Source organism: Gallinula chloropus, assembly GCF_964237585.1.
Source record: "Gallinula chloropus genome assembly, chromosome: 1".
In the NCBI taxonomy this organism is placed as follows: Eukaryota; Metazoa; Chordata; class Aves; order Gruiformes; family Rallidae; genus Gallinula; species Gallinula chloropus.
In genome coordinates, this window is record NC_140085.1 from 10,709,003 (window position 1) to 10,722,860 (window position 13,858).

The following is a 13,858-nucleotide window of genomic DNA, read 5'->3' on the forward strand; positions in this document are numbered from 1 at the left end:
AGTTCCCCTTTGTGGGGGTTTTCTAGGATATGCTGATTTAAACTTCCTTTTCAGTGATGCTGGCCTTGCATAGTTGGTCATATTTCTAAAGTTAGCTGGGAGCAGAGGATATTCCAGATACATAATAATGAGATGAAATTATTGTTTAAAGGCAATTTAAAATTATTAAGAACTATCTGAATTTGTGTTGGACTAAACCAAGGGGCAGTGGAGGTAAATAACAAACAGTGGCTTTTCTTGGAAGTATGTACAGTATATGGTATAGCTTATAATATTTAACAATTACTTTGTTGTCCCTTTGTCTCAAGCAGCCAACTGAACAGTGAGTGACTTCTATTAGGATGGTGATCTCAGTTATCACATAAAATCACTAGTTCTGGCCTCTGTTATTCAAGTATGCAAACAGACTTTGTTTTCCTTAGTTGCATTCAGAAGTGTCCAATAAATTCTTCACTTACAACTTCTCAGCCTGACTTTGAAGACTTCTCATACCCCCAGAATTTTCAAGCCACATGGATTTATCATTGCCTCTCCAGCCACCTGCTAACCTTTTGCCCCAGCATACACCACCTCTAATAAAACCTTTTCCCACCCTTCCCCAAAGACCCCTGGAATGACAGGCAGGTCAATCTTTCAATAAGGTCATATTCTCTGGTCAGCAGCTTCTCTGTCTTGTACTATCTTGTCCTATAAAAAGATTAACTTGTTTCTTACTGTAGCAGGTAGAAAGAGTGCTTGACAAGGCTGTCATGCTTAACAAGATTGGTAGATAACGAGTTTTGATAACTGTCATTAATACAGTACAAATGTTCCTGCATGTCTGGATCACTTGTAGAGTCCCATTGACTAAACTTAATTGTAGGGGTATTGAAACCTGATCTTTGCAGATGAGGTTGTCTAAATAGGGTATTTTAAATAATACCTTTGAAATTCACACTCAGATACGCTTCAGGCAAATGTCTGAGTTCAGACAACTCATATTTGATGATCAGAAAAGCTGCATAAACATAAAAACAGGGCTTTAAAAATCAGTTTGGGTCTCATAGTGGCACAAATTCTGTCAAAAACAACTCATGGGAATTCCTAAAATAGGGCCAAGCACAAGCCTATTTGTCTTGATAACAAATAATAGCTCCAATCTATTTTTCTGAGATCAAGGTTGATGGGAGGACAAAAGCTGCCTAGCTGTCGCTATGAAAAAGGGTACAAGGAGGAGATACCAAACAGAAACCACCATAAAAGCTTGATCTGAAGTTTCTGATAGCAGTGAGGTTAATTATCCTTTGATTTAAATTGCAGCTGAAAAAGAAAACACTGGAAGTGACTGTCTGGGATTATGATAGATTTTCCTCAAATGACTTCCTTGGTGAAGTGAGTATCCTATTTCCTCCTCTCTAACCCAGACTAGCTGGAAAGCTGATTAACTGCATGCTGGTATTTGGAGACTGTTTGCTTCCAAGATATGGTCTACATGTTAAGTAAAACTTTTGTTACATCACAGTTTTACTCCTGATTTTGTAGCAAGTTATCATGTTTTCTTTAATTTGCACATGAAAGACGCTTTCCCTTTATCTTGATAAACCGTGGACAAGTTCATTTAGGACTCAGTGTTACTTCACTGAAAATTAAGGCAGTTTTGGGCATGAGATAGTAACAGCCTTCATGGTGACTGAAAGGGGAATTCTTGTAATGACTGATAAGTTGTCTGCCTTGATTCTAACATAATATTGGGAGGCTGAGGAGGTATCAGTCTTTGTAAATGATGAAAGGATTAAATTCTGCCATCAAGCCGTAATTTAGCGCAGGCACAAGTATCTGCAAGTGTGGTTAATTTGGTCTTGTTGATCAAGGTTTATTTTTAACACTACAAAATAGTAATATCATTACCAAGGTATGACTGAAGGTAAAATATTGTAATTAATAATAAATGAGATGACTAATCATGGAAAGAAGTATGCTCTCTCTTTTAAAAGCAAATAAACAAACATATGCATGTATAATACAGAATTACCAGCAGTAACTATGATGTAAAAAAATAATTAAAAAATATTATAAGAGTGGATTATAATTAGAAACAGAAGTCCAGGAAAATCAATCTCTTACATACAGAGTAACTCAAGAGTATCTCTGCTCATTCTGCATTTTAATTTTGTAAAAAAAGGCACTCAGTTCAGCTCCAGTTCTCCTTTGTGTAACTGCAAAACTGAGCAATCAGTGGCACTATTTGAACAATTACTAAAATAAATGTATAGGAAGCAGCTACATGATTACTTATTTCCTGCATACTGCATCAATATTCTTGTTGAGTTCAGCTTGTTTGTCCAAATGCAGCGCTTTACTGAATATTTATATCATTGTTATTTATGACATTTAGAAAATGGATGCTCCAGCAGCTGCTTTTATAGCAAAATTTAAACTTTTGCCTTCAAATATTTTCAACCTCTAGAACTATCTTCTTTATTAAATTATTCTGACCTAAAAATGAAAACAATTCTTCATGGAAAAGAAGGAATGGAAAAGACTATGTAGTGTATTTCATGACAAGGATGTCCAGAGGAATCCTGCACCATAACAGTAAATATAGGATACCCAAATTGTGTCCTAAGGACTTCCTTGAATAGGTCCAGCACCATTTGTGTGCCGCAGATTGCAAGTGGCACATCATGGTTCACATCCATTAAATGTAAACCCTCTCCTACAAAGCCGAGCCCCTTGCCTATCTATATTGCCTATTGGTAACAATCCTCAGACATGCTGTCTGAGTCATTCCCAAAGCCATGACCCAAACTACACCAGGGAGCATGTTAAATAGTTAATCTGTTTAGCTGAAGTATAGATCTAACCAGACAGACCAAACCAGGTCATATACAATGTATGAAGCTGAAAGGAAAAAGGAATGGAAAAAGACTTTTCACAATCCGGAAAATAACAGTTGTGAAGAAATTTCCTCATCCCTAAACTTGAAGGGCTTGCTTTTATTCGTAGTCTTGTAAAAAACTGATGGTGACACTGTTCCCTGAGGTAATTGCACACTTCACTTGTCTAACACTTCTAAAACTTCTCTACCTGACATTACTCTAACCTTCTCACCTTAAAGGCAAACGCAAGGCTTATTTTGTCCTTTCATTCATTCAAGACTGTCATGATTCCAGTGCTTTACATCTCTTGGTCCTCCCAGCTGCAAGACTTTTTTTCTTGATTTTTCTGTTTTCTTTCTTTTAAAAGAAATTTCATAACACTCCTCCTGGTAGTGCAGCCAAGTTACTCTCTTCACTTTACCATTGCATCTGCTTTTTTTTTTTTTCCCCATCAAAGTTTTGAGATGTAAATGGTATATTGAATTCTATTGTAGTGAAGTGCAAAGGTACCCCTATTATTTTATTTTGGTTACAAATTCTGTATGTGCAGGATCAACAACCACCAGTCCAATCTAATCATAGAATCGGTTTGGTTGGAAAAGACCTTTAAAATCATCAAGGTCAACCATTAACCTAGCACTGCCAAGTCCAGCCACTATGAAAAACAATTTACCCCTTTACAAACAGTGACATAAAGGAGAAAACAACACTGCCTGATACTTCTATTAGGATATGTCTCTACAGTTGCAGAATGACTAGATAACTTTTTAGTCTGGCTTTCAAGATAGTTGCAACAAACCAAACTTTAAACTATCTAGCCATCTTGGTGAAGATATGTCTAAGCTCATAGTCTTTGCTGAGGTCCTGTTGAGAAGACTTGCATATGTTCAAACACATGAATATTCTAAACAACGTGTGTTTGAAGTCAAAGCTGGTTTATATCAGGTGAGGTCAGAGCATAGCCCGAGTCCTGAATCTGTCAGTCCACAAACTCATCACCTTAACTTCTTATATTTGATTCCAACTTCTGGTAACGCCACTGTAGACTCTTCTGTGTCTGCAAGCTTTAATAGATCAGATACAGGACATATATTGTACTTTGATTTATTTGTAGGTATTGATCGAGTTATCCAGCATCTCTCAGTTCGACAACACTCCTCGGTGGTATGCTCTGAAAGAACAGAGTGAAAACATTGATCATGGGAAATCTCATTCTGGACAGAGTAGTCAGCAGTCTCCAAAACCATCTGTCATCAAGAGCAGAAGTCATGGAATTTTCCCAGACCCTTCCAAGGGTAGGAATGACTTGGTCCACCAGATATGAAATGCTATATGGAACCTCTAATAGGAAAATAAAGTTACTGCTATGAAGTTTGCATACACCTTTATTAAAACCGTATTTATCTCTATGATTAATTCATTGGAGCCAGAGCTTAATTTGATTTGATCAGTGCCAGGTAGCTTACTGAGTAATTGTGTCTTTAAAACAGCAGTTTACAAGCTCTGCCTGCTTTGCACACATACTACAGATTCTGTGTCCTCTTCCTTTTTTCTGGTAGCCTTGGTAAAATTCAATACATATTTAGCTTTCTATTTTTCATGTTTGTTAAATATTCTATGGCATTTTACCTTCTGGAAATATCACATTAATATTTTATAGAATAAAAATTATGTTATAATAATGCATATGCAGTTCCAGTCAATGATAACGGGCTACAGCATGTCTCAATTGTATTGGAAATCAGTGAAGCTGATATAGTAAAATTATGCTAGTGTTTACAAAAACAGAACTGATCTCAATATCTCCTGCTCCAGTAAATTTTTCTTCTTTTTTTAATTTTATTTTTATATTAAGTAGTTAGTGCCCAGTTGCTCACTTAAAGCACAGTTTATGTCATAACAAGGCAACAGCCATCCAAAGGAGCATCTAGATGAGACCCTCAAAGTGATAGTACTCTGCTGCATCTTGTTCTATTTCTCTGTGTAATATTTTGCTAGAGATTCGTGTCTATATAAGTTCTATATCAAAATTAGTGGTTAGCATAGAAACTATTTCAGTCAGGCTATGGTTTTGACCAGGGCATTCATTAAAATAAACCTGGTTGCATTAATTACATATTTGGTACTTAGTACTCAAGTGATGCTACCTAGTCTCTACTTTCTAGAGAAGTAGAAAGTGCAAAACAAATTAGTTTTTAGGCTACCCTGTCATTCCACCACTATGAATCATCACAGGGGGCATAATTCACAGGTGATAGAAACCCAGTAGTAAGTTAATTATTCCCTGGGCCAGGAAACAGTGGGAAAGTAGAAAATGGCTTCCAATGAGTGTTTTAATCATGATATATCCTGAGATTTTGAATGGCATTGTACAGCTTATTCTGGAATGCAGATAGAAAGGGCAGTCAAAAGTAAGAAAATTAAATTGTTTGGTTTTAATAAACACAACAGTTGTGCTTCTTCGTTTTCTTGGTAGACATGCAGGTGCCCACCATTGAGAAATCCCACAGCAGTCCAGGGAGCTCCAAATCTTCCTCTGAAGGACATCTACGCTCTCACGGTCCATCTCGCAGCCAAAGCAAAACCAGCGTCACTCAAACTCACCTTGAAGACGCTGGGGCAGCCATCGCCGCTGCTGAAGCAGCTGTCCAACAGCTTCGCCTTCAACCAAGTAAAAGACGCAAATAAATTCCTCAGCATGGCAGCTTAATGTTCATCTGTTGCCTTTTTCCCTGCTGTCCTTCCCTTTTTGGCTATTTTTTTTTTCTGTTCTTGGCACACTGTGCTCACTGTTCAATGTCTTTCTTTGTGTGCCTGTGTGTGAATACATATAATTACAATATACTCTTGTATTTATAAGACATTTATTTATTTATTTATTTATTTTAATTTATATAGACTGCAGTGAAACTGGCTGTTTCTCCATCAGTCCCTTCACTTATGGTCCATGATGTTCCATGGTTGTGCATGACTCACAGAGAATTCCATTGTGTGGTGTTATTTTGATGTCACTAAATAGGTACCAATGAAATAATCAAAACCTGTGGAGATGCGGCTGCCAGCTCTTCAAGTTGCACACAACCACTGAGAGCACATTAACAAGATCTATCTATTAAAAATAATCAGGAAGGGAAGTACTATATATACAAAAGAAAATTTAATGTTAAAGAAAAAGAATTTTAACTACATGTCTGAGATTTATATTTTGGAAACATGACTGTAAATACCTATTATTTTTTTTTTTGGAAAGGAAATATAAGGCAACCTTCTAAATATCTCTGATAAAATCATGTTAAGTTATGAGCAGAATAGCAATATAGAAATACATTAAACACATTAAACACAATATCATTAAACACACAAAACCATTAAAAAAATCAGATTTCAACAGTGTTATCAAGTTAGCAAAGTTAAAGAGAGTTAAGAACTGTCAAGTGTTATAGTTCAATTTTCTAGAAATTTTTGTGCCATCAATTGATTAAGGGTCAAGATAGGTTTCATCTGACAACTTTAAATAGATTAATAAATTTTAAATTTTCCGTTCAAAAGAATTTCTCTCCAGAGTATACTTCAGACAAGTTTCTTATTTCTAGTTGAGAGTTTTGCTGATGGCAAATTAAAATTCTCTGACTGTGGAATCATTGTGTTTGTCTTCAGGATTTGTTGATATGCCATAAACTTACCATGGTCTAATGCAAAAACCAGGGGAAAATTATTTCCCTTGTCTTCGCCATCATTAATAAAGAAACAGCCAGTTTTAATACTCTTTAATGCTGTGCATGTGGTGTCTCTTTGGTGTTTGAAAACACTACTTATTTAAATACAGAAAAAAACACTTCTGTTTGCATGAATAACATTTAAGCTGGTTCCATCTGAGGATACATACTCTGGGTTTCCATTTCACCCACACTGCCACAGCAGCACATAAAAGCGGTCAGTCTAATCATGCCAGGAAGCAGCACAGACACAGCATAGCAGGAGTCCTCCCTATTCAAAGAACTCAGTCTGACAATCTGCCTCCACCAGCCAATGACAACAAAGACCAAAGCCAACTAGCCCTCAGGAAAGTGATGTCTGATGGACCAGTCAAGCCTGAAGGAGGTGAGCAGAAAGACATGGTTAAGAAACCAACCACATCCCAAATCCTTCTTGCCATGTCTACTAATTCATTGCGATATTTAATGATTTATTTTACCCCTCCATTAAGTGCTGTGTTAACATGAATCAAGAAGTCTGCTTGATTTTTCCACATCAGTGCATAAATCCATAATGAAAAACTATGCTAAGAAATATTATAAAACAACAAATTTGTGCACATCCATTCCACTGGAGGACTTATACTGCTGCTGAAAAATGGTATAGCTTTGCTCATGTCATTGCCTAATAAAAAGCATGAATCCAAGTTGATCTACTTAAGCATGATTGAACATTTCTTGTACTGTGACAAAAGCTTAATTGCACATTTTTGCTTCTGGAATTCTAATCGGGATGTTAACAGTTTTATCTCCCAACATAGTTGTTATATCAAGTCATTAGCATAGATAATTTTTCAAACCACCAGTGGAAAGGAAAGAAATTTTGATCCTTGTATAGTGCAATCTCTTGATAAATTTCCTATTAGCCTCTTAAAAAGTATTTTTTACCTGTAGGTACCTGTACATTAAACCTAAATACCACATATCATCAGTTTATTCCCTCATCACAAATAAAGAGCCAGAATCTCAGTTGGTTTAAATTGGCACTGTTCTTCTGACTTCTGGAAGATTTTGCTTATTTCCATGGAATCTGCGGGATTATCCCAATAAACTTACTGACTGGACTCCCGTATCTTCTCTTGTGCTGTAATTCCTTCCCAAGCTCTCATGATTCATTGAAGGTTTTTCTGTCAACGTAATTGCACACCATGGACAGACAATACAGTCTGGCTGTCAAGGTTGTAGGAGAGAAAGAGAGAACGATACTTCAAACCATATACCCTAAAGGCATCAAGTCATGAAAAGAAGTAGCGTGATGTTAAAAATTCTAATTAACAAGGACAAATTTTGCAAATAATTTTAAACATTGTATTTAGAAATAAATTATTTCTCACAAGAGCCTTGAGAATTCTTCCATAAATGTATGTCTACACACATATATGCATCCACCCACACATGTATTGTCTTACTCTACAGCTCAAATCCAGACAGTTAAGGCGCAGACCAGAGGATATCATGGTACTAGTTCAACCACCATGACTGAAAGGCTGACCTCTATTCCTACATCACTGAAAACTATATTCTGGAATGAAGACTTATGAGGAGTGGCCAAGGCCTCTGGGTTTATCTAGTTTGGAAAAAAAGAGACTGAGGGATGAACTCATTACTCTCTACACCTTCCTGGAGAGGGGAGGTGGAGAGGGAGGTGGTGAGCTTTTTCTCCCTGGGATCCAGTGATAGGATGAATGGGAATGGTTCAAAGCTGCACCAGGGGAGTTTAGACTGGACATGAGGAAGCATTTCTGTAGAGGGGTGGTCAAACATTGAAATAGGCTTTCTAGAGAAGTGGTTGATGCCCCAAGTCTGTCAGTGTTTTAGAAGCCTTTGGACAATGCCCTTAGAAACATGCCCTTAGTAACTTTTTGTCAACCCTGAACTGGTCAGGCAGTTGAACTAGATGTTCACTGTAGGTCCCTTCCAACAGAAATATTCTTCTCTTTCTCCTCTCCTCTCCTCTCCTCTCCTCTCCTCTCCTCTCCTCTCCTCTCCTCTCCTCTCCTCTCCTCTCCTCTCCTCTCCTCTCCTCTCCTCTCCTCTCCTCTCCTCTCCTCTCCTCTCCTCTCCTCTCCTCTCCTCTCCTCTCCTCTCCTCTCCTCTCCTCTCCTCTCCTCTCCTCTCCTCTCCTCTCCTCTCCTCTCCTCTCCTCTCCTCTCCTCTCCTCTCCTCTCCTCTCCTCTTCTCTCCTCTTCTCTCCTCTCCTCTCCTCTCCCTCCCCTCCCCTGTTCTATTCTACTCTACTCTACTCTACTCTACTCTATTCTACTCTACTCTACCCTGCTCTGCTCTGCTCTGCTCTGCTCTGCTCTGCTCTAGTCCTCTTCTGATTTTTTGAATTGTCATGTCTGTAGAGATTTGTCATAAATACCTGTCATGTGATGCTTTTTGGCGTAGACAAGCAATGCTAAAACCTTTTGCTTGTGGCAGGAATTGAATGAGGGTTCACATATACTTTTCTGATAAGTAAATAGCTAGGCTTTTTGGCTTCAAGTATGCTTGCCACTCAATTGTGCTGGCTTTATTTTTAAAATTGAAAAAAAGAAAATGTATCGATATGCATTTGGCTCAGCAATATTAAGAGCATCATAAAGAGTTCTGGGAATAAGATCCCATATTACTATCATTAACATGTAAGTGGAGTTGAGTTACTCTTCAGAGACATGGTACTTTTGCCTTTTTACTTCTGATGAATATACAGAATGCATGGTTACCTACGCAAAGTTTACAAGACTCAATTCCGATCTTTGAGAAGTTTCAGCTTCTTGTAACAAAACTAGTTTGTCCAAATTTATTCATATGGGGTGGGCCAGTAATTACCATTTTAAGGTCAATGGATCTCATGCATTTCAGCAGGAACAAAAAGCAAGATTAGTTATTTGCAGTTTTTTAGAACATGTAAGTAAAACAAGGAGAGACTAAGACCTTGAATAAAAGACACCAAAGATACTCAAAACAGCTTTCATTCTATGGACTTATTTGCCTAAGGAAGAGGAGATGAAGGAAGGAGAGGTTTCCCCTGTATTTCAAAGATTAAGTTGTCTATTGTGGACAGTGAATATTGAGGCATCATCAGTTTCCAAGTCCATTCCTGCAGGGATGCTGCGTGACTGTAGTATCCATACCCATTGCAGCCTACCTTATTGACACTAAAATAAAAAGTGGACTCTTTTTGTCACTACATTGCAAAGCTTCTATTAAAGAAGTCTTTACAGATAATCCACAACATTTCTATTATTTTTTATCTTCGTTATTTCTCTGTGAATTTGTCAGAGAATAGCACCTTTTAGAGTAACTGGGTTTGTTAGCCCAAACAAAGTGGTAGTAAACTACCGAGTTTTCTACAAGGGTGATAGGAAAAATTCTTTGCTGTGAGTGATCATCAGTCCTTCTCTACCTAAAAGAACACTTAGAAAGTATTTCCTCCTTTAACCTAGCCTCTCTTCTTTCTATTTTTTTTTTTTTTTTTTTTTTTCTCTTGGAACCCTCAGTCATAGAATGCCCTCTTTCTCTATTTCTGACTCCTAGGACCTTTTCTATTGGGTGCATTTTGTTAGTTATTAACAGTGTCTGATGAGAAGTAAAAAGGAAATCATGAAACAAAACCAGCACCCACAGTACACTTACTGTATTTTATGAATGCAAAGGACTTGCATCAGTTTAAGTACATTGTACTAAACTGTTTCTGTATTTACTGTAATCAGTAAAAAAATATATTTTAATCAAGCTGTTTTAAAAGGTGAAGCTACAACAGAAAACACTGGCCTTTGGTCAGCACGTTTGTAAAATCCTATATTCAACTACAGCATTTAATTAAATATCACCCCTGAAGTGTAATTTCCTTGTTGCCTGTGAGAGATAAGAGTATGATCAGTAAAGAAACCAGATGCATAATGCACATTCCCATCACACTCCTCACAGAGGAAAAATAAAATTTCAGAGACAATCCTTTGAAGGCAGAAGTTGCAAGGGATCCAAGCCAGAGAGAGAGAGGCTAGATTTGAACTAATTTGATTTCATTTTTGTGAAAACTCTGAATCATTGCCAATTACACTTTCACATAAAATTAAGTATATTCCTTTCAACAAGTGTCTGTGTATAAGGGTTTATCCACCAGATGAGTCAGTTTGAAAGGTAGTATAAATCAGGCCACCTCCTTTTAAGTTAGTCATTTATTTTACAGAAGTATCTTTCCATTATATGGAGTTTACTTGGTAGCTCACATTTTTTAAACATAATAAATTATTTTAGAGTTCTTCAGATATTTAAACACTTGGAAATCTGATAATTACCAGTTCTCTTGCTATATGCATATAAAAGAGTAGGTGTATCTGCAGTATAGTTATTTTCAAAGCCAGTTTAAAGTTTTAAATGAACAAACTACATACGTTAGTTTTAATAACTTCCAATAGTGAAGAAGAAAGACAAGGGACAGCCAAATTTCCCTTCAGCATCTGCGCGAAGAAGAATCTTGCACCAGTGCTGCCTCACTAGAACAAAAGCTGTAGTTTCTAGTGAAACAAGAAGTTCTGATAGAGAGATAGCATTCAGCATACAGTCAGAATTTATTTTCAAAGTGGTCATTTTTTAAAAAACAGAGTTTATAAGGAACCATAGTCTCTATATAGGTGTTTACATTGCTTAATGGGTTAAAGGTAATAAGCTTGTCCTTATTTGCAGTAAACTATAAGTAAATACTTAAATACAAAATTAAATAATTTTAAGACTGAACATCATTATAGTCCTATGCATTCTTCTGCCCTTTCTCACACTTGTGAGAGAGAAGCTGCAAGGCAATACATAGAATCATAGAATACATTATGTTGGAAGGGACCTTTAAAGGTCATTAGTCCAACCCCCCTGCAGGAAGAAGGGACATCGTCACTAGATCAGGTTGCTCAGAGCCCCATAAAGCCTGACCTTGAATATCTGCACTACCTCTCTGGGAAACCTGTTGAAACACTGTTGTTTGAACATTAGATGATGATGAATGCCATATGCACCTTCTTTTTTTTGGCACACATTACAATTACCAAACCAGCAGACAACCTTCCAGGAGAAATGCAGTGCCTTAGTCTTGAGCTGAATTAGACAGTAAATGTTGAAGATACAGAGAAAATGCAAGTCACAGAACATTACAGAATCACAGAACATTAGGAGTTGGAAGGGACCTTGAAAGATCATCTAGTCCAACCCCATGACAGAGCAGGATCAACTACACTAAATCAACACAGGAAATGTTAAAGATCTAAGGAAAATACAATGTTGTTCAGTCAAAGGTCCAAACATACCTGTTAAAATACCGTTTAAGGTAATATGAACAATACAGTTCTACAGCAATTTCTGTCTTACTTTTCCTATGCGTTTTGGGGTTTTTTTCAACCCTAAACCTTTGGGAATTTAATATCACAACATTTTCTGAAAACCAGAAAATCTAATGCATGTATCCAGAACTTGCTTATTTCATAGAGAACATTTCAATTTTTACATTATAAAATTTTCATTATGACACAAAAGCTTTTTCTTTTGTCGCGAAGGACTTGTGAGTCCTGGTGGACATCAGACTGAGGATGAGCCAGCAGTGGATGCTGTCCTGTGCAGCCTGCTCTAAGTGATCATGCTGTGGCAGGGGTGTTGGATGGGATGATCTCCAGACGTCCCTTCCAACCTCTGTCATTCTTTGATTCTGTGTGATTCTGCCTCCTCACCCTCTACTCTGCCCTGATGAGGCCACATGTTCAGTTATGGACTCCCCAGTTCAAGACAGACAGGGAACTAGTGGACAGAGTCCAGCAGAGGGCTACAGATATGATGAGGGGATGGGAGCACCTCTCATATGAGGAGAGGCTGAGAGACCTGTGACTGTTTAGCCTGAAGAGGAAGAGACAGAGAAGGGTTCAATGCTTATAAACATCTAAAAGGCAGGTGTCAGGAAGGTGGGACGACTCTTTTCAACGGTGCCCAGCAACAGCACAAGAGGCAATGGGCACAAGCTGGAACACAGGAAGTTCCATTTGAACATGTGATAAAAAATTCTTCACTCTGAGAGCAACAGAGCCCTGGCACAGGCTGCTCAGAGAGGTGGTGGAGTCTCCATCTCTGGAGAGATTCAAAACCTGCCTGGATGCCATCCTGCTCTAGGTGATCCTGCTTTAGAAGGAGGGTTGGACTAGATGATTCCAGAGGTCCCTATCAAACCCCTATGTTCTGTAAATTTGTGAATCTGTGAATCAGTGATGTACTAAACTATTTTCAAAACAGTTGTGTGTCAAGTGGTTTTACTAGTTAGAGGGAGGTCTACTACCAGAGTTAATATTGTTAGCTAGAATATCTAGAGTAGGGAGACTGTGAATCAACATTTTCACAATGGTACCCAAATGAGCCTGTCGATTTACACCTCTCAAAGACCTCTGCACAAATACAGTTTAGTTCAAAACGCACGATACCTGCTTTTAACTCCCTTGGTTCAACAGCTTTGACAGAAGTTCACCTTTGTCAGCATAACAGAAGAAAACTACACAAAAATGTGATGTGATGTATGTACCAAGATACTGCTAGAACTGTAAAATCCATGATGCAGATCAAAGACAGTGCTGTGTAATTTCTAGTCATTTATCTGTATGAAATTAAAATTGACATGAAATTTCCTTATCACTAATTTCTATTTATTGGTGTTAGCAACAAAGCAGCGTGAAAGGAAATTGATTCTTAAGTTCTATAAATCTTTCGGATTTAATATAACACCTGTTGATTTGAGGTTCCTTTAGGTCTATGCATATTTTCACACTTTTAATAGTCAATGCCATGTTTTAATTTCCTACAATAATTTAGGATGTTTCCCTTGCACTTGAAATAATGTACTGCCCAAAACTGGCTTATGCCTAGCCTCACTAGTCTCTTAATTTCCAAGTTAAATGGGCCTTCATATTGCTACAAATAACCCATTTCCAAAAATCATTACCAAAACAGGAACGGTTTGTCCCCACTCTCTGCAGATAGCAGTAATCTGCGGCTGTCCTTTGAGTCTTGTTTCACTCTAATAGCTAGCACATTTTGCTTTGGCTATTTCTGCTATTTACTCTCCCACCGTTTTAAGCTGCCATGTAATTTCAGGAAATTTCTCAGATTCTTCATTTGATAACTCTTATTTCACAGGTCTATTAGATGGTAGCCTAACCCTATGGGGCATGTGGAAAAAAATTATTTCATCAGAATTGCTTTTCTGGGTAAAGAAATGCCATCACCAGAGTT

General features: G+C 37.6%; 1 protein-coding gene across 1 annotated transcript in view; it reads left to right on the top strand.

Annotated features, from left to right (window-relative positions):
- Window positions 1-13,858, top strand: part of PCLO (piccolo presynaptic cytomatrix protein) — a gene marked incomplete at both ends in the record, with an annotated part of 357,904 nt that overhangs the window by 292,031 nt on the left and 52,015 nt on the right. Inside the window, 4 exons of the mRNA XM_084279271.1 lie at window positions 1,300-1,371; window positions 3,973-4,153; window positions 5,335-5,529; window positions 6,777-6,959. Of these exons, the coding sequence (XP_084135397.1) occupies window positions 1,300-1,371; window positions 3,973-4,153; window positions 5,335-5,529; window positions 6,777-6,959 (631 nt within the window). The remainder of the gene's footprint in view (window positions 1-1,299; window positions 1,372-3,972; window positions 4,154-5,334; window positions 5,530-6,776; window positions 6,960-13,858) is intronic.